Below are 19,414 nucleotides of genomic sequence, written 5' to 3'. Positions count from 1 at the left end.
TCAGAACCTCTTTCCATTAATCAAATGTATTTTCATGGTTTACAGCCAGACAGCAATTATGCCCTGCCAGCAATGACTGAAAATGAACAAGTATCCAGAGCTTTTTTGGTTGAAATCAAACTTAAAGTACTTACACTACAGCAAGAGAGAAAAAAAATAAAGGCACACACAAAGAAAGTTGAAACATGCTGAAGCACTGAAAAGAAAAAATGATGTGCATAAAAGAGGATGGACTTAACTGAAATATCTCAATGTACAACTACTGTGAGCATGAAGATAAATTCTGATCTCTCCTCACGTGTTATGTAATGCGTCACAGGAGGGAATAAAGTGGATTCTCACTCGTGCATTTTCTGGCATTTTAAATGAGACACCATGTTTTTTTTTTCCTTTGGGCTAAAGTCTGAGAGTTTCTCCCCCAAAGTCATGCGTGTGTGTGGTTAATTGTCACCATATGATTGTGAAGGGACCTGTGGTGGCCTGGTGCCCTGTGCAAGGCTGTTTCCTGCCTTGAGGCTAAAGCTGCATGTAGCAAACTAAAACCCTAAATTGGATGAAAAGGATTGAAAGCGTTATGTTGTTTTGTAATTCTAAAGTATACAGCAGTTGAAAGAATTAAGTCTTTAGAATGGTTCATCAGCAAGACTTTAAACTTTCTGTTCCAAAAAAAAAAGATAAATTCAGTCATCCCACATTATACCACTTACTTCTTCTATGCTAGATAAGTGGCTCTTAAATTAAAATTATATGCACTCTCACTGTTTTCATCACTGAGCTAAAACTGATTAGTGTTTTGGATTTATGGCAATGATGCAAAACGCATCTGCTATTTACTGAACTTATGCAAACACGCCACATTTTGCAGCCTAAGTAGTATTATATAAGTATTTTATTTCTTTCAGTAAAGTTGTAACATTTACCAGACAATGTATGTACACATTTTACAGAAATTGCCTGGTTTTAAAAGCATTCATTTTGACTGTTCCATTACATAAAATGTAATAAGATCTGTAAATTGTACCACTAAAAATGACAAAAAAAAGCATTTTACTTTTGCAGGGTGAATCTGGATGGCTTTGGTGGGTGTCATTATGAGGAAAAAGGAACACTGAAAAAGAGATGGGCATGGCATTTCCACAACGGGCACATTCATGCTCCTCCAATTCAACCTATTTGCCTGGGCCTAAACCCACAAACTGGAATTCGTATCCTCTCTCAACAGGAAGTCTATGTAACATTCTCCCATAAAAGAAACAGTGTGAGGTTCAACATGGGCTCCAAGTTAAGGGTAAGAATATTTTTGTTTAATAATGCTAACTTTCTATACAGCTGAGTTTTATAAGGTTATATTATGTAACTGTCCAATGTCTGAACCTACTTTATTTCGGAGTATTTGGCACAAGAAAGGAACCAACCCCGGGTCGAGCCCCAATCCAACACAGTGTGTGATCACACATGCCAGGCCACTTTAGAAATTCCATTTTCCTTAATATCTGTGTTTCTGGAAATCAGTGCAATGAGAAAATCCACAAGTACACAGGAAGGGCATGAGACCTCCACATAGGTGGTAATAATACAGAAAGCACAGCCCAAAACTCCAAGAACACAAAAGCACTAAAACACAGCCTGGTCTTATTTTTGTAGCTTCTTTATAATAATCAGAAAACAATAAGATTTTGCACAAAAATTTACAGTCCATGGTTATTGGTGTTTTTGGAATATAAATTAAGATGGGGCCACACAGTGTAGAGGGAGAGATGCTCTACAAAGGTGTCTGCCGACCACCAGTAATGGTACAGCCATCATAAAAAGCTCATGTAGATGATGGTGTGTGCGTTTGAAACAGAGTCGGGGAGGTGGTCAAGCACTTAAAGAGCAGCACTCACGAAACCCGCTCCTGTGCTTAAATTAATCAGCCTGGGTATGTGGCTGGCAAGAAGTCTCAGGAAGAATCCGGACTTGAACTGGTTCACAGGGTGCATATGGTGTTGCCTCAGACCCCAGGTGAGTGAGCATCATTGAAGCTGGATAGAAGGAGCTATGGAAAGACTGAAGTGGCAGCAGTGATGGTGGAAAGGAGGCAGCCTCCAGTAAATCTCACACGAGGAGAGGCGTTCTGTTTCACAATGTAATAAGGTGCCGCCACAAGTGATGATACAATGTCAGGCAGATAATTCTGTTAAAAAACACAGAAAATGAAACATTATTTTGACATAGTATAACCAACCATAAAAGGACAGCATTAAAAGATACCTCAGCATCAAATGCTCAATACTGAAAACTCAAATGCTAATTAATATTGATGAATGCCATTTTTTTATTTAATGGGAAAAGTAGTGTTGTACCTAAGTAAGCAACATGATTCAAGATAAAGATGACAACTACTTAACAGCGGGAGGTACGAGATCACACACCCTTTAAACCACATAACAAAAAAATCAAATCAATTGGTTGCTTAAAAATGGCTTTCGCCTTTAAGTTCCAAGGTAGAACTAAAAGGTTCAAGCTGCACATGCGCACACCTAAGCAAAGGTGTGATTAAAACACTACAGGGTCCAAAGGCTTGCCCGAGCAACCCAGTATCAGGCTAACAGTGCCAGGCACAAAGAATATTTCACATACTCCAAAAAGAAAGACTTTTCTAGAGAAGTAATTGCATTGAACCTGTCATGGAAAATTAGAAAAACTTGATTATGATTACTCATTTGATGTCACATTATTAAGGCAAGTAAACTACATGGTCAGTTTTGGCACAGCAGCAACTGCTGGAGGATGATGTCATTGCTGACTTGCCCTTCATACAAAGATGCCACTGCTCATTTAGTATGCATTTAGGCAGACAACATTCAAAATAATAATTTTTGAAAGTTTCTTACTATTAACACTATAATTTATTGTTACATAATATTTCAAAGTGTTTATATTATGGTTTCTTATTAGGGTGGCACAGTGGTGCAATGATAGTGCTGCTGCCCCACAGTAAGGAGACTGGGGGATCGTGTCCTGGGTACACTTATGTGGAGTTTGCATGTTCTGCCTGAGTTCAAGTGGGTCTCCTCAAGTGCTCAGGGTTCTTCCCACAATCCAAAGACATGCAGGTTAGATGGATTTTGTGTTGCTACAATAACTTAGCCCGTGTGTGTGTGTGTTCACCCCACAAAGAGCTGGTACTTCATCCAGGGATTGTTCCTGCCTTGCACCTATTGCTTGCTAGGATAGGCTCCAGCTGCTCTACATCCCTGCTCTGGATAAGTGGGCTCGGAAGAGCATAGAATATCAATACAGTGTTACATTATCTGCTTCACAACTCCTTGTTAACCTAAAATCCTTGTCCAGTCTCCATCTAAGTGGAGTCTGGATATTCCTCTGTTACTGTGCAGATTTTCTCACAGTTGTGTCCTCACATATGTCAAATATAATAGGAGGTCAGCAAGGCACCTCAAAATTACAAAATCCGAGAAGCAGGCTTTATGGCAACATGCTTGAGAGGTTCAGACACACTAGGATACAGAGGAAAGATGTTGAAGGTACATATATTGCAAGAGATAGCAAATTATTTTTACATTTACTGTATTAGCTGTCTTCAACAGTTAACATGGCTGATATTTTTTTTTTTAATTGTGAGAGTCCCAAGTTGATAACGCTCACTTTAAAGGTCCAATATCATGTGTTGGAATCCTACACCCAGTCATTGTCCATGTTGAGTTTACATGTTCTCCCTGTGTTTGCACAAGATTTCCTATGGGTACCCAGGTTTTCCTCACACATCCCCAAAATATTCATGCTAGGTTAAATGACAGCTACAAATAGATCCAAGTACGAGTTTCAGTATGGGTGTGAATGAACATGAGTGGGTCCAATAGCAGCCCTGCAACAAGTTCTGCCATGATGGGTTGAAGCCTTTTATGATCTAGAGTTAGGTTTAGTGGGTTTGAGAATGTTCTAGAACAGGGATGGCTAACTCCAGGCCTCGAGTGCCGCAGTGGCTGCAGGTTTTCATTCTTACCATCTTCTTAATTAGTGACCAGTTTTTGCCGCTGATTACTTCTTTTAATTAACTTGACTTAACTTGTTTCTTTTTCTTTAATTAGCAGCCAAACAATAATGAGACACAAAACAAGCCACCACATGACCAGCTCCCCTGTGCCCATTACAGAATATCTGAAATTAAAGAGAGGTGATGGTCTTGGTAAGGTTCTCTCAAGTCACCAGAACATTTTGATGGTGCTCTTAGAAAGAACAGAAAAACAACAGGTTTCGAAATGTGTGCTGTGGCAGAATGAGAGCAGCAACAAGCCATGGAATTAAATAACGGGTTTAATTAACAGCAAGAATTGGCTTCTCATTAAGAAAGTGATTGGAGTGAAATTGGTTGGAGTTTGAAGCCCCAGTTTAGCTGGTCATCTGTTAGTTTGTTTCACATCTCATTTCTGCTTGGCTGTCATTTAATGAAGAAAGGAATCAATTCAGAGGACTGAACTCTTCTAACAGGGCTATTAAAGTGATGGGGAAAAAGTTAATTAGCAGTGAAAACTGGTCACTGATTAGGAAAAGGGTTAGAATGAAAACCTGTAGCCACTGCAGCCCTCCAGAGTTCACCACCCCTGTTCTAGAATATCATCTCAGATGCATATCTTCACTGCTAAGAGTCAGAAGACATAGTATGAGACTATGGCCACAAGATCTGTACTTTGAGGTGAGTTGGCAATATTTGCTGTGTAAATATACAGTACATATATCATTTTTTATATTTATGTATGTGTGTGTGTGCCTATACACACAAATATAAACCTCCTAAGATATGGATTCAAAGACATTCCTTAAGAATTTAAGTCCATGCTGATTCAACAGTGTCACTCCATTTCTGGAAACCTCCCCTAGCAACTCCCCCAAAGGTGCTGTATTGGAATGAAATCCACAGGCTATGCAGGCCATTAATGTAAGCTGAAGTCAGTGTCATCTTCATGAAATCAGCTAGAGCTGATATATGCTTTATGGCATGCTGGAAGTATCTGTTTGAAAAAGTACAGACTTTGGCTTTCCAGGTAAATGCATGGATAGCAAAAGACGTTTCAAAGCACTAATTAGGATTATATAATAACCGTCATAAAAATAAATATGCTCATTGCTCACTCAGTTCTTAAAGGAGGTGTAGTAAATATCCAGGTTGCAAATGCCATCAAGCACCCTTTCTCTTGATATACGTTCTTTTTCATCCTAGAATGTGACTTTTATTATTATTACTAGCCATGTGCGCCCAACTACGTTGCGCGTGTTAAAGTTGTCTGTGAAGGGCTCCCTGTTTAAACGCGGCTGCCAGTCGTGAACTGGGCCCTTCGTCGCACAGCATTATGATTTTTTATAAGGGAAACAAAATTACAAAAGAAAACCCTTGGACATTGATTCGATAGGAACGGCCTACTCGGAATCACTGTCCGAATAGTAATTATGTGGTGGTGTAGGAGCATTTCTGCTTCTCTCCGTTCACAGTCCGTCTCGTTTTCACGACGCTGTCGTTTCCTCTCATGATCTCTTCTCAACCTTTCTCCAATCTTGCTGGTTGCTTTGTGGCAATCCAAAGAGTAAGGCAATATACACGGAGCAATGGTTATAAAAGGGGGACACATAGGTATCCAGGCTCTTTAAAGCATAAATAGGGATCACTTCACTGACATGTGCGCAAGCCACAGTGCAACTGAGAGACGCGTAGCACTCGCCGGCTACAACGTAACAATAATAATTTCCAGAACGTGCTGTTACGTTGCCATTCATTTTACCCACTGTCTTTCTTTCATTCATATGTTACGTAGGCACGTACCTTTTAACTTCGGCAATCTCATTCTCTAACCAGGCCTCAGGAGCTAACCAGCGTAACACTGTCCACCACCCCTTTCGTTATTCCGGCACATTGTTGACATCCGTGAGTAACAACAACGTACTAAACTGAAAGGTGGTCTACGCATGCGTGGAATTCGCGGACAAACAAAGATCAAGATCCAAATGAAGATTATATATTAAGATTAGTTAATTTAAAGCACAACAATTTGTTTAGTTTGAATGTCTGTGTTTTGAGGTGTGACTGGAGTACTACAGTCTTCAGTAGTATAAGCCTGGAGGAGATTCTTAATGCAATGCCTATGTTTTAGCTGTCTCTCTACTGCCATCTAGTGCTTCTTCTTCTAATTCATTCGCGGACAAACAAAGATCAAGATCCAAATGAAGATTATATATAGAGATTAAGCTTTGTTCCATCCACTATGTCCTGCTTTGTCTCCTCGGTTCTTTTAAATGCACTTACAGTATATGCCCCCAAAGACTCCAACAGATTGTGCTGACCCGTGTTTCTTAGTATTCTGAATAATCTCATTCAGAGCAAAATGGAATCAAATTTAATTTGAATGCATCACTCTTAACAGCAGGTTGGCTCAGCATATAAAAAAAAAGAACAGAAAAGCAATAAACTAAAAAACATGTAAAGTATGCAGGAGGCCTGAAAGTAAAGAGGATAAAGAAAGAAATTCAAAGTTGAGAATTTAGAGACAATAACTCTCTAAGGTCCAGTTAGAAAGTGCCACTTCTACAGACCAACCCCAAATAACTGGTGGACAGACCTCCCTCCGGGGGAACTCTTAACATTATACAGTTCAGAAACTGCTGAGTGAAATGCCCATGACTGAGGTGATGATGTGTAAAGCTGGTCAATCACCGGTGTCAGTTTATGGTGAGGATGGCTTCTCCCGTGAGCTTGAGGCTGTCAAGAGGTTTCTTGGATGAGGACACAAAGTTGTGCAGAGACACCCACGAGACCAAGCAGAGAATAAGTTCAGGAAAGGTCGGTAGATATGGCAAGCACACTGACAAGTAATAAAATAAAATGACTAGCTGCTCCAGTAATTCAAGAAGGAGGAAGCTAATAGCTATAGAGCCTAAGTTAAAATATAGATTCCAGGGGGGATAACCCTCAGTGTTTGAAGCAGAATGCCAGCTAACCTATGAGCCCTTAATGTTGAGGCTCTAAAATTTACAATAAATTTGCTTTTCTTCCCAGTTATAACTCACATGCTATAATAACTGAGTATAAACTTTAAATGCTTCTGGGTCCAACAATTTAATGATAAGTTCAACATTTAGTTTGTGCATTAATGTTAACTAGAATCCAGTGAACTGGCATAAGGGCCGGGCATTGGATTAACATGCTCCTGTTATGACTTGCTGCCAAATTTTGAATTAACTGTAGGGTGCATGAAGAGCAATTAAACTGACTGGAATAATCAATCGTTATATGTAGAAACATACAAGTCTGATGTTCAATAGCAGTTACAAACAGTACAGTCCCCCCAGGACACTTGTGCTTGTTCACTGCTGCTGGTACCACTAAAGCATGGGAATTCTTCATTCCTTCCATCAACTGCACAGCACTCACAGTAATATGATTAAAGGGACAGGTTCACCTATTACATACAAAAAACATAACCTTTGAGACATGAATGAATACACTGACCCTTCCAGTATCCTTCTGCATGCATGCTTTCTGTTTACATGTATTTGCAAGTTTTTCACCAATTTTTATTCCACTACTGCAGATCTGTGATGTCCCATGCCCACAGCCATGGCTGTCATCATTTTACTGGGACATCAGTAGTCATGTGCTGAGATGGACCAAATACTTTCATTGATAAAGTGTAGCATAAGTTTATTCACGATGTAGAATTAAAGAGATACAGTGCATCAGGGCTCCAATAAATAAGTTTTCTTAAAACAAATCATGTCCATTAAAACCGGTGTCTGAGTGCTCTTGAGAAAAATACATAAATGAAACACTCATAAAATTCAAACAGTCCACTGAATGTATACTTTTCTCTCTTCAGGACAAAACAGGTCTCACTTCTCATAACCCGCTGCATTCCAATCTCCCACCTTAACTGGTAACCCACAGTCCAAAACTGCCATCTCCATCAGTAACTCACAACTCGCCATGGCAGCTTGCCCCTCGCCATGAATGCTGCTATGCTGAGTATCCTCCTGGCTGCTTTCTTCTGTAGTGGCTGTCCATTCTCTTCTGCTCGCTTAACTAAACTGACCAGATTTGAACAAAGCTGCACCCGAAAACCTCTGCCTCAGTCATCAGTCATGTTCGGCAACACAGCCTACACCGTCTGTCCTTTTGCCTTTGAATACCTCTCAGCCAAACCGATCTTCTCACGAGCAATCGCTCTTTCCTTCTTGTTTTTTATCCCGTCCTAAGCACAAACACTCCTTTCTTACTGTATATCATGGCCAACCCTGCTGACTCCAGATAATTACACTGTACCTCTTCTCCTATGATTAACTGAACACAGGAGTAAGGCACACGGGAAATACACCAAAACCCGTTAAAATCACTAATACATTAATTCAATAAAACACCTACAGGCTCTACTAATCACATGCTATCCTCACAAAGCATCATGAGGTGCTGGGAAAAAAAGTTCCTCTAAGTTGGCAGCACAGCAATTTGTCAGGAAATTATTCAATGAACAAGGTCACCGGGCTAACACAACAAATATATATATATATATATATATATATATATATATATATATATATATATATATATATATATATATATATACACACAGTACTGTGCAAAAGTTTTAGGCAGGTGTGAAAAAATGCTGTAAACAAAGAATGCTTTCAAAAATGGAAGTGTTAATCATTTATTTTCGTCAATCAATAAAATGCAGTGAATGAACAAAAGAGAAATCTAAATCAAATCAGTATTTGGTGTGACCACCCTTTGCCTTCAAAATAGCATCAATTCTTCTAGGTACACTTGCACACAGTTTTTGAAGGAACTCGGCGGGTAGGTTGTTCCAAACATCTTGGAGAACTAACCACATATCTTCTGTGGATGTAGGCTTCCTCACATCCTTCTGTCTCTTCATGTAATCCCAGACACACTCAATGATGTTGAGATCAGGGCTCTGTGGGGGCCATACCATCACTTCCAGGACTTCTTGTTCTACTTTACGCTAAAGATAGTTCTTAATGACTTTGGCTGTATGTTTGGGGTCGTTGTCCTGCTGCAGAATAAATTTGGGGCCAATCATACACCTCCCTGGTGGTATTGCATGATGAAGAAGTATCTGCCTGTATTTCTCAGCATTGAGAACACCATTAATCCTGACCAAATCTCCAACTCCATTTGCAGAAATGCAGCCCCAAACGTTCAAGGAACCTCCACCATGCTTCACTGTTGCCTGCAGACACTCATTATTGTACCGCTCTCCAGCCCTTCAAGAACAAACTGCCTTCTGCTACAGCCAAATATTTCAAATTTTGACTCATCAGTCCAGAGCACCTGCTGCCATTTTTCTGCACCCCAGTTCCTATGTTTTCGTGCATACTTGAGTCGCTTGGCCTTGTTTCTACGTTGGAGGTATGGCTTTTTGGCTGCAGCTCTTCCATGAAGACCACTTCTGGCCAGACTTCTCCGGACAGTAGATGGGTGTACCTGGGTCCCACTGGTTTCTGCCAGTTGTGAGCTGATGGCACTGCTGGACATCTTCCGATTTCGAAGGGTAATAAGCTTGATGTGTCTTTCATCTGCTGCACTAAGTTTCCTTGGCTGACCACTGCGTCTACAATCCTCAATGTTGCCCGTTTCTTTGTGCTTCTTCAAAAGACCTTGAACAGCACATCTTGAAACCCCAGTCTGCTTTGAAATCTTTGTCTGGGAGAGACCATGCTGATGCAGTATAACTACCTTGTGTCTTGTTGCTGTGCTCAATCTTGCCATGACATGAAACTGTCTTCCACAACCTCACCTTGGTAGCAGAGTTTGGCTGTTCCTCACCCAGTTTTATGCCTCCTACACAGCTGTTTCTGTTTCAGTTAATGACTGTGTTTCAACCTACGTGTGACATTGATGATCATTAGCACCTGTTTGGTATAATTGGTTGATCACACACCTGACTATAATCCTACAAAATCCCAGACTTTGTGCAAGTGTACCTATAAGAATTGATGCTGGTTTGAAGGCAAAAGGTAGTAACACCAAATATTGATTTGATTTAGATTTTTCTTTTGTTCGCTCACTTTGCATTTTGTTAATTGATAACAATAAACAATCATTATTTATATTTCTGAAAGCATTCTTTGTTTACAGCATTTTTTTCACACCTGCCTAAAACTTTTGCACAGTACTGTATATTATATATATATATATATATATATATATATATATATATATATATATATATATATTGTGGTGTGGTTAGGTTTTAGAGATGAGAATATTTCAGTAACTTTACATTAGAAATTGAATGAAATTGACTTGTACTGTTGAAGGCCAAGGAGAGGTTGGCAGCCAGCTAGCCTTGGTCTCCAATTCTGGGCCAGTATCGGACTTTTTTGATTTTGTGTCCATATCTCAATTAAAATATTAATGGATATCTAATGTTAGGATCCATTTGTGAGAATCAATGTGACATTGCTTTACTGTATGTTTAAACTAATCTGCATTTGTATTTATGTGTATTATGTTTTGAAATGTAAATTTACCCCTAAACTGTACAGTGCTCAGAGCACTCAGAGGGAGAGTTTAACAAAAATAAATTGAATTAAATTATTTTGCAAGGAAGCATTTGGAGGATTTACACAACAAAGATCACATTTCCCCCAGATGCCATTTAATGAAGATGTGAAGATCTGCAAAGGATGCCATTTATCCAAACTGCAACAAAGATGTGCCTAACTATCTTTTCTTTTAGGCAATTTGTTCATTAGAGGCGACAATATAACATTACTGTGTTTTATTTTCGAGGAAATCTTTTTTAATTAACTGAAAAAATCAAATGTTTATTAAATAAGAAATATGATCCTTCTGAATGGTCACTACAACACAAACACCATCTATAACTGGTGATGAAAACAGTTTGGGCCCGAACTTGAAAAGGAGATTCTACAAGCTTGATTTAGTTAGTAGCCAAAGACTAGCATTTCAGGTGTAAAGTATGTTACTTCTTTTAGAACCAAATCAACATGAATGCCAAAAACCGCAAAATCAGTTCTGTCACAGATTAATTACTGGAGTTTCACTCTTGTTTAGTCAACTTGCACCATTTCATTCACCACTGTCCAAACAATGGGACATAGAATCCATCATTCAGACATTGCTTAAAGTTAACCCAAGGTCTGGCAAGCTTTCAAGGCTGACAACAAAATAACAAGTTGCTAATATGGAGTGAATCACAATACAGAATCAAAAGGTGTTGATACGTGAAGTAGCAGACATATTCAGGACTGGTTGTGGCTCAGGTAAAGACCATGCTGGAAAGATCAGGGGCCTCATGTATAACGCCGTGTGTAGAATTCACACTATAACATGGCGTACGAACAAAAGCGGAAATGTGCGTACACACAAAAAAAATCCAGATGCATAAATCTGTGAGAACGCCAACTTTCATGTTCTTCTGCTACATTAATCCTGGTCAGTGTGAAAAGTAAGACACGTGCACGCACCTGCTGTCCCGCCCCAACTCCTCCCAGAATTCTGCCTCTTTGAATATGTAAATCAATGTAAATAGCCCTTAAGCTCAGCCTTCTGTGAAAAGACAATGGCAAAAGCACGGGGGAAAACAGAAGAATTTCAGTGAATGCTAAGTGGAGGCAATGAAAAACTTACTATTTGTTGGTTTAAACAGTGATATAATCAACAAAAGGAAGTTGATCGAGTGACATAGAGTGTCGGAGAAACTCAAAAGTTCAAGTTCACAAAGTCGCACAGTGCCCAAAATGAAAAAGATGCGGTCAGATATCAAAGTCGCCATGAAAAGGCGAGTTGTAACCCATTGTCTGTGTGTCATATGAAAGCTTATTAGGGTACAGAGAAAAAAAAAGGCACACAGTGGGGAAAAAAGCACAAAATGTCTTTAATCTCGAAATTTCCACTTTAATCACGTAGTTTATTTTGTCATTAAAGTAGAACATCATAAACTTCATCTTAAAATTGTTTAATTTAGTAGTTTCTCAAATCCCATCATAACTAAAGTAGCACATTAAATGCTTTGTTTTGTATTTAATCTTCTATGTGCTCTACAGTATGTGCACTACCTGCTTCTTAAACTGGCTTTCTCTTCCTCCGACAGGACACAGAATCCATTACATTCATAATATTACAGAATAATTAAAATACTGAGATGTATACGTGATATCATTTTCATGATGATAGGAGTTAAAGCATGTTATTAAACATGGGAACACGGTGGCGCCCCATCCAGAGATTGTTCCTGCCTCCTGCAAGATGCTTGCTGTGCTGTGCGCGACCTCCGATGAAATAATTTATTGCGGCAGTACTGTCTCTTTCAAACGTACTAACCCCCAATTCCTGCCTTTCCTTTTCTTTCTCCATGTAACCAATCGCCACACAATCAGCTCTGTAATAGACGTTAAGCCATCTGTAAGCTTAGAACGCAGATTCTTCAAAACTTTTAAGGAACATTGAAATATCTTCGTAGTACATGTTTAATTATTCTATTCATCTATCTTTCCGCAGTGTCGCGCCAGCCCCAGCAAGAATACAGTGCGTGGCAAGAATAATCGGGGCGCCAGCTCGTCGCTAGCACTCCGACACCATGTCCTCACATGTTTAATTAACAATGTAGATTATTTAAATGACGTTAACATTTTATCTGTATAATGTAATAAACATATTTTGCTGCATTTCATCTTAAAAATGATATCGTCATCATATGTAAATACACGCTTTATAAAGTGGCTCAGGTTGTGCAGTATTATAACTGTATCGCAAGTTTACAGTGAGGTAATTGTACTTATAAGTACAAACAGTTCTACAAGGAGCACTTGATGGACTGATTGTGTGCCTTTATAGTTCTTGGGATATAACTGTTTCTGAGCTGCGAGGTCCATACAGGAAAAGCTCTGAAACGTTTGCCGCATGCGAGCAGTTCAAATAGCGAATGGCTGAGGCAGTGTGTGCTTGATTCTGTATACCGAGAATTCTCTTTCCAATCAGCTGCTCCGAGTGGTGCAGTAAGAACAGAGGTGGGAAGAGTAGCCAAAAATTGTACTCTAGTAAGAGTAGCGTTACTTCAAAATAATACTACTCAAGTAGAAGTAAAAAGTAGTCATCCAAAAAATTACTCAAGTAAGAGTAAAAAAGTATTTGGTGAAAAGACTACTCAAGTACTGAGTAACTGTTTGAACATAATAAATGATTTATTTTTTAGAAATGTTGTAATAAGACAGACAAAAATATAAAATAATGTGCAAATTCTGCTATTTCCAAATAATAAAATAAAAAATGAGTAAAAATAAATAACATCTTTACAAAATAAAGATGCACAAATAACACGAAGTTCCAAATCTCAATTTTTTACAACAAAGCTTTTGAAGCCAAAACCTACAGTAGGCAACATGTATGTTTGAACAGTGCAAACTACTTACAGTGACAAGATATACTGTACACTGACAATATAATACTGTATATGCAGTTTGTGGTGTAGCAGGTCTGCAGCTTCAAAAAAAAAAAGAAAAAAGGCCAGTTTCAAATCCATAAAGCTGTGTCTGTAGGTGCAATTGCACAACTGCGTGACCGTTCTAAATTGCTTCATTGGCTTTCTGCGGCGTTTGATTAAGGCCCATGGAGACGGGAGTGTATATATATGGGTCGGCACAAAAAAAAGACGGGGGAAACAAAGTAGAAAAGAAAAGACTCTGTAGGGAACCAGCGTCGTCACACACTTGCCCTCCAAATAGCACAGCTGATAGAAAATAACAGACTAACAAGGCAGCTTGTGCACATACAAGAAGTCTCACTTTACCATGACTGTCTGTGTCTGTGCATGTTTGGTTAAAACATGCTTGTTCTTCAGTGAAGTGATGGTTAAGCTTCAGCAGGAGTTGACTCTCAAAGTTCTTGCAGTGAAGCTGTGACCGTTTAGCAGTGAACAGGAGCCCCGCATGAATAAAAGTCTCTCACAGGCTGCAGATGCAGGAAGTTTGTGTGTGGTCATGTGACAGCATGGCTACGTCTGATTGGTGAAACGGAGTCATGTGATTATTGTTGCTACGTCTGATTGGTGAAACAGTTATGCAGTAGATCCACTGGCGACTTCTCTCTGGCAAAAATATAGCGTATATAATGGAAAAAAGTAACGATTCGAGTGTTGCCCAATGTAGCGGAGTAAGAGTAGCGTTTCATCTTCACAAATGTATTCAAGTAAACGTAAAAAGAATGGTGCAGTAAAACTACTCTTAGAAGTACAATTTTTTTAAAAAGTTACTCAAGTAAATGTAACGGAGTAAATATAATTCGTTACTACCCACCTGTGAGTGAGAGTAACAACACTAAAGCAGCTATGGTATTTGGAATAGTTTGGCCATTCTGTGGACCATTATATTGTTACAGGTTAATTACAATCAGATGCATTAAACTAATAAACAATATGCAGTTAATTTCAGTGTATTTGATAAAGCCACATCAGGGATGTGGATTTGAAAAAGAAAGGGAAACCACACTGGAACAGTGTGTTTTGACGCTGGGTGCCACCAGTTTGCAAAACCGAGTGGAGAACTTGCGTACACCAGGGTTTGAGCTACTGTGAAAATGTAAGATGGCTTTACGCCAAGTGTAAGTTTTATACATCGCAATTTGAGCATGGAAACGGGCTTACGCAACATTTTTTTGCGTAGGCACCGTTTATACATGAGGCCCCGGGTGTATGATTTTTTTGTACGAAGTCAAGGTTAGTAATCCATATTAATTTTACACCACAAAAGGCCCACGTAACCAGTCAGTATTACCCCCAGTTTACTTGCCATTTTGCAGCAGTCCATCAGGGAAAAGCTGTAAAAAAAAAAAAAAAAAAAATGTCATGGACCAAATCTCTTCTGCTTCACACCACCACCCATCACACTGCATGGTTTGCAAAGGCTGCTGTGTAAAACTTGATGAAATGTTACACCCATCCTGTTCTTCAGACCTGGCCCTGGATGACTACCATGTGTTTCACAATCTGAAGAGCTTGTCTCGTGGACTGTACTGTGCCAGTGATGCAGACATGAAGTCAACTTCAGAAGAGATTTCACAGAAGCAAAACAAAACATTGTATTTGAGTGACATACAAATGCTTTGGGAAGAGTATAGAAAGTGTTCATGGCGATTATGTTGGGGGAAAAAAAAAACTTGTTTAGTTTTGCTGGGGTCTCTTTTGATAGGTCAGGCTTAAAACTCACACAATTAATAGATTAATATAAATCTCAAAACTGAAAAAACTCAATTTTTAAATCTTTCGAGACACCCTCAACATTGACCTGTAGCTTGTATTCTAGTGCAAGTTAACTGGGTAGTGGATGATCACAGAATCTTACAAGTAATTTTCATACTTACTGAGGACTAGATTTAAGTAATTTACCAAATCTCTTTATAGTAGAATGGTACTGCATGATTAAAAAAGAAAAAAAACTTACAAAACATCAATGGTTACAAGTTTCTTGGCCTCTTTAACTAGTGATGCAGCTAAATGCCCTAATAATGTAGTGGGCTTCATTTGTGAGATCCTCTCTATCTACTGTACATCACAGTCCCTATGACATTAATTTACTGTGCTTTTTCAGATGTATATCTATATATATAAAAATGGAATGGGTGGGTCGTCGGGTGGGCCTTTTTTTCATTCCGTCGTTTTTTCGACGTTTTGAAAATGTAGAATGATTATTTGATTTTTTTGTTTTTATTTGATCATGTCTATGTAGCCGCCGTCGTAATAAAGTATCGCTAAAATCGTCATTTATCGTAATTTATTTTTGACGTATAACGTCGCCGTCGTCGAGGTCAGTGATACCAGTGCAAAAAATCTGCTTACGGTTGAAAGACACGCCCTACTCACTGGACAGTTAAAAACACCAATCAAACTAACGATGACATCAAGTATTACCCAATCAAAAGTAGGAAAGGAGGCATCTTCATAAAATGCGTGTGGGATGATTTGCATGAGACGCTGCTTTAAAAAAAAAATGATAAAAAAAATACGGGATAAATCCCATCCAGTATTGATTCAAAACGGGACGTGCAATTTCATTCTCAAACGCGGCACGATTCCGTATTTTAAAGGACGGGTGGCAACCCTACAGTGCCAGGTAACCACCCATACAATCAGATTGTGATTCAGACTAGGAATGCAATGAATGTAATTACCCCGATCTACATACAAGGCGAAAGTCTTGCAACATTCAAAGATGATGGTTTGGGATAAGTACACCATACAACATAAAAGAGCTTATGAAGCCTTGAACCGAAAAAAGCAACATCTCAGAGATCGTAAAAAAAAAAAATAGGAGCTAATGTCGTTTTACTCGCTGTAGATTTTAGTCAAACATTACCAGTTATTTCACGAGGGAGACAAGCACATCAACTCAACGCATGTTTAAAATCCATGCTTCTCCCACGCTCGGTTATATGTCGCGTGTTCTCGGGTAGGTGCACCAAAAAATGTATACATTTAAGCATGTAATGGGCAAACAAAAAATGAGGTATACCCAAAGGCACTGCAGTAGTACTTAATGTAACTTTACTTCTTAAATGTTAATGTTTTACTGTTTAATAATTTATACGCTTCTTATATGTTGTTCAAATTCTTTTATCAAAATACCACTGACAGCGCAATGCACGATAACATCGAGTGAATACACCATACGCATCCGCCCACGGCTGCCCTGCTGTGTGCAGATAGGACTTGATTGTACAATAAAATAAAATAAAGATAAAAAGACTAAAACAATCATCACCCATAAAGCGGATAGTAGACGTGACGTACTATATGTGTACCACATTTCAAGTGTATAGGTGCAACGGTTTGCGAGCTACAGGTCATTTAAAATCCTGGACAGACACACAAATTGCCACGGTAGCAAATTACAGAAGAAGATTTTACTGTTTAATAATTTATATTTATATGAAATGTGCTTCTTATATATTACTTCATATTCTCATATGATAATGATGTTAATGTTTATATTGATTTCTGTGTTATTAAAACTGCATGTATGTGTGTATATGTATATATATATATATATATATATATACTAGCAAAATACCCGCGCTTCGCAGCGGAGAAGTAGTGTGTTAAAGAGGTTATGAAAAAAAAGAAACATTTTAAAAATAACGTAACATGATTGTCAATGAAAGCCCGTTTCACTCAGTAAGTCTTATGTGTGTGTTTATGTATGTGTGTGTATATATATGTACATGTGTATATGTAGATATGTATATATATGTATATGTATATAAATGTTTATGTGTGTGTGTATATTATATATATATATATAAAAGACAGCAACAGTTATAACAATGACAACACAATTACATTGACAATCATGTTACGTTATTTTTAAAATGTTTCCTTTTTTTTTCATAACCTCTTTAACACACTACTTCTCCGCTGCGAAGCGCGGGTATTTTGCTATATATTTCTTTTTAATGATTGTTAACACGCATAATGTTTGTAAAATCATTCTGCACATGCATAACTGTTTGACCAATTAGGTTCGCTTCTGTATATATGAAGCTGTTTGATCGATTAGGTTTGCTTTTGTATTTATGTAACTGTTTGACCAATTAGGTTTGCTTATGTATATAGATTAGCTGTTTGTCCGATTAGGTTCGCTTCTGTATATATGAAGCTGTTTGTCCGATTAGGTTCGGTTTTTTTATATATGTAACTGTTTGACCGATTAGGTTTACTTTGGTATATATGTAAGTGTTTGACCGATTAGGTTACTTCTGCCCCGGGCAACGCCGGGTATATACAGCTCGTAGATACTAAAAAAGTAAAAAGTGCATCAAAAACCAGGTCAGCAAGCAGGATGATTTGGAGCTATTTCCTTTAAAATATCAAGGACTGAATGTTGACTTTTTATCACAGTGTGGGATTAGTAAATGCCTCAGTAAAAATCACACCTCCTAGACCTTGCCAATAAGAAGTGAAGAACCCCGCTGAATACAAGTAGAACGGCACCGTAACAGTAATGACTTTACTGCTGTGTAAAGAATGAATTTGCAAGCTTGAACAGAACTTTATCCTACACTTATTTAAACCTCTTAAAAGTCAAGAAGGCAACAAATACAAAAACTAATGTTTTGGAAAAGATTGGCATGCCTTTCTGTTTTACAAATATTCATTTATTGTATTTTTGGATGATTGCTGGGACAGGTAGTGTGATGTTTTATACATGTGCTACACAGACACACATATGTATTGCTATGCTTTATATTTTTTTTCCTCAGGTATTGCTTTTCCACCCTCTAACACCGTTATAACGGTTCCATTAACTGAGCCTTTTCTCCCCCACACTCCACACACCAGTAGATAACTCATTGCAGAACGTTACATGAATCATTGTAAATTGTTTTTATCATTTGTGGTCTGTGAACAGCTGTGACCTAGTGTTGCATCTCAAAACTGAGGTGAAGTGACAGCAGTTTATTACAAAATGATGTGGGGATGGACGATTACGGAGGACTTTACAAGCACAGCACAATACTATGCTATTGTATGGCTCACATAAAGCATTAGCATATGCTCAAAACTGATCCCTATAGAAATTCCTCACAACAATCAAAACAGTCAACATTATTTATGTAAAAATGTATATATATTTTTATGAATAGAAACATATGTAAAATGAATGTCTATACATAAAAATATTTTTTCACACTAAGAAAAGGTGACATAAATAGGATTTAATATATAATTTTAATAATTGACCGAAAGTTTCTGAAAAGTCTTGTGAGTGTCAAAGTGTAATAGTTAAAGTGATTTGTTCTGTCAGACTAGAAAAGGGTAGAGAAATGTTTTAAATAAGCACAGAATCAGTAGAGAAGGAATTAAAAAACAGTCAAAAAAGGGCAGAGGTGAATACCAGCAGTCAGTCAAATACTATAAAAGAAAATGCCAACACCACACATACACTGAGGCCAGTTCTGCATCGCCAGTCTACCTAACCTGCATATATTTGGACTGTGGGGGGAAACTGAACACCTGGAGGAAACCAACACAACACGGAAAGAACATGCAAACTCCACACGGGGAGGACTCGAGACGTGAACCGTGGTCTCCTTACTGCAAAGGCAGCGACACTAACACTGCACCACCCAATACATTTACTAAAACACTTTGTCTTTTTTACTGAGTACTATCAAATACCAAAGTACCCAGAAGTCCAAAATAGTTATTTAAAGCTCCTTGTCTTTATGAAACAAATTCTGAACCCTGAAGTCAACAGAACCACTAAGGATAAACACATGTTTTCATAAGGCTATCACGTGGTGCACATCTACAAACATGTGGCAGCAAAGAAGCAGCCATGGCCATGTGGCAGCAGCTAAAAGGGTGGTGTGTGTGAACCCAAACAT

The 19,414-nt window shown here is 38.4% G+C and overlaps 1 protein-coding gene across 1 annotated transcript in view; it reads left to right on the top strand.

The window, feature by feature from the left end:
- Positions 1 to 19,414, top strand: part of LOC127527540 (glutamate-rich protein 6-like) — an 88,823-nt gene that overhangs the window by 38,824 nt on the left and 30,585 nt on the right. Inside the window, exon 4 of the mRNA XM_051926609.1 lies at positions 1,060 to 1,288. Within this exon, the coding sequence (XP_051782569.1) occupies positions 1,060 to 1,288 (229 nt within the window). The remainder of the gene's footprint in view (positions 1 to 1,059; positions 1,289 to 19,414) is intronic.

This window comes from Erpetoichthys calabaricus, chromosome 4, assembly GCF_900747795.2.
Source record: "Erpetoichthys calabaricus chromosome 4, fErpCal1.3, whole genome shotgun sequence".
In the NCBI taxonomy this organism is placed as follows: domain Eukaryota; kingdom Metazoa; phylum Chordata; class Cladistia; order Polypteriformes; family Polypteridae; genus Erpetoichthys; species Erpetoichthys calabaricus.
This window is presented reverse-complemented; position numbering and strand designations above follow the sequence as displayed.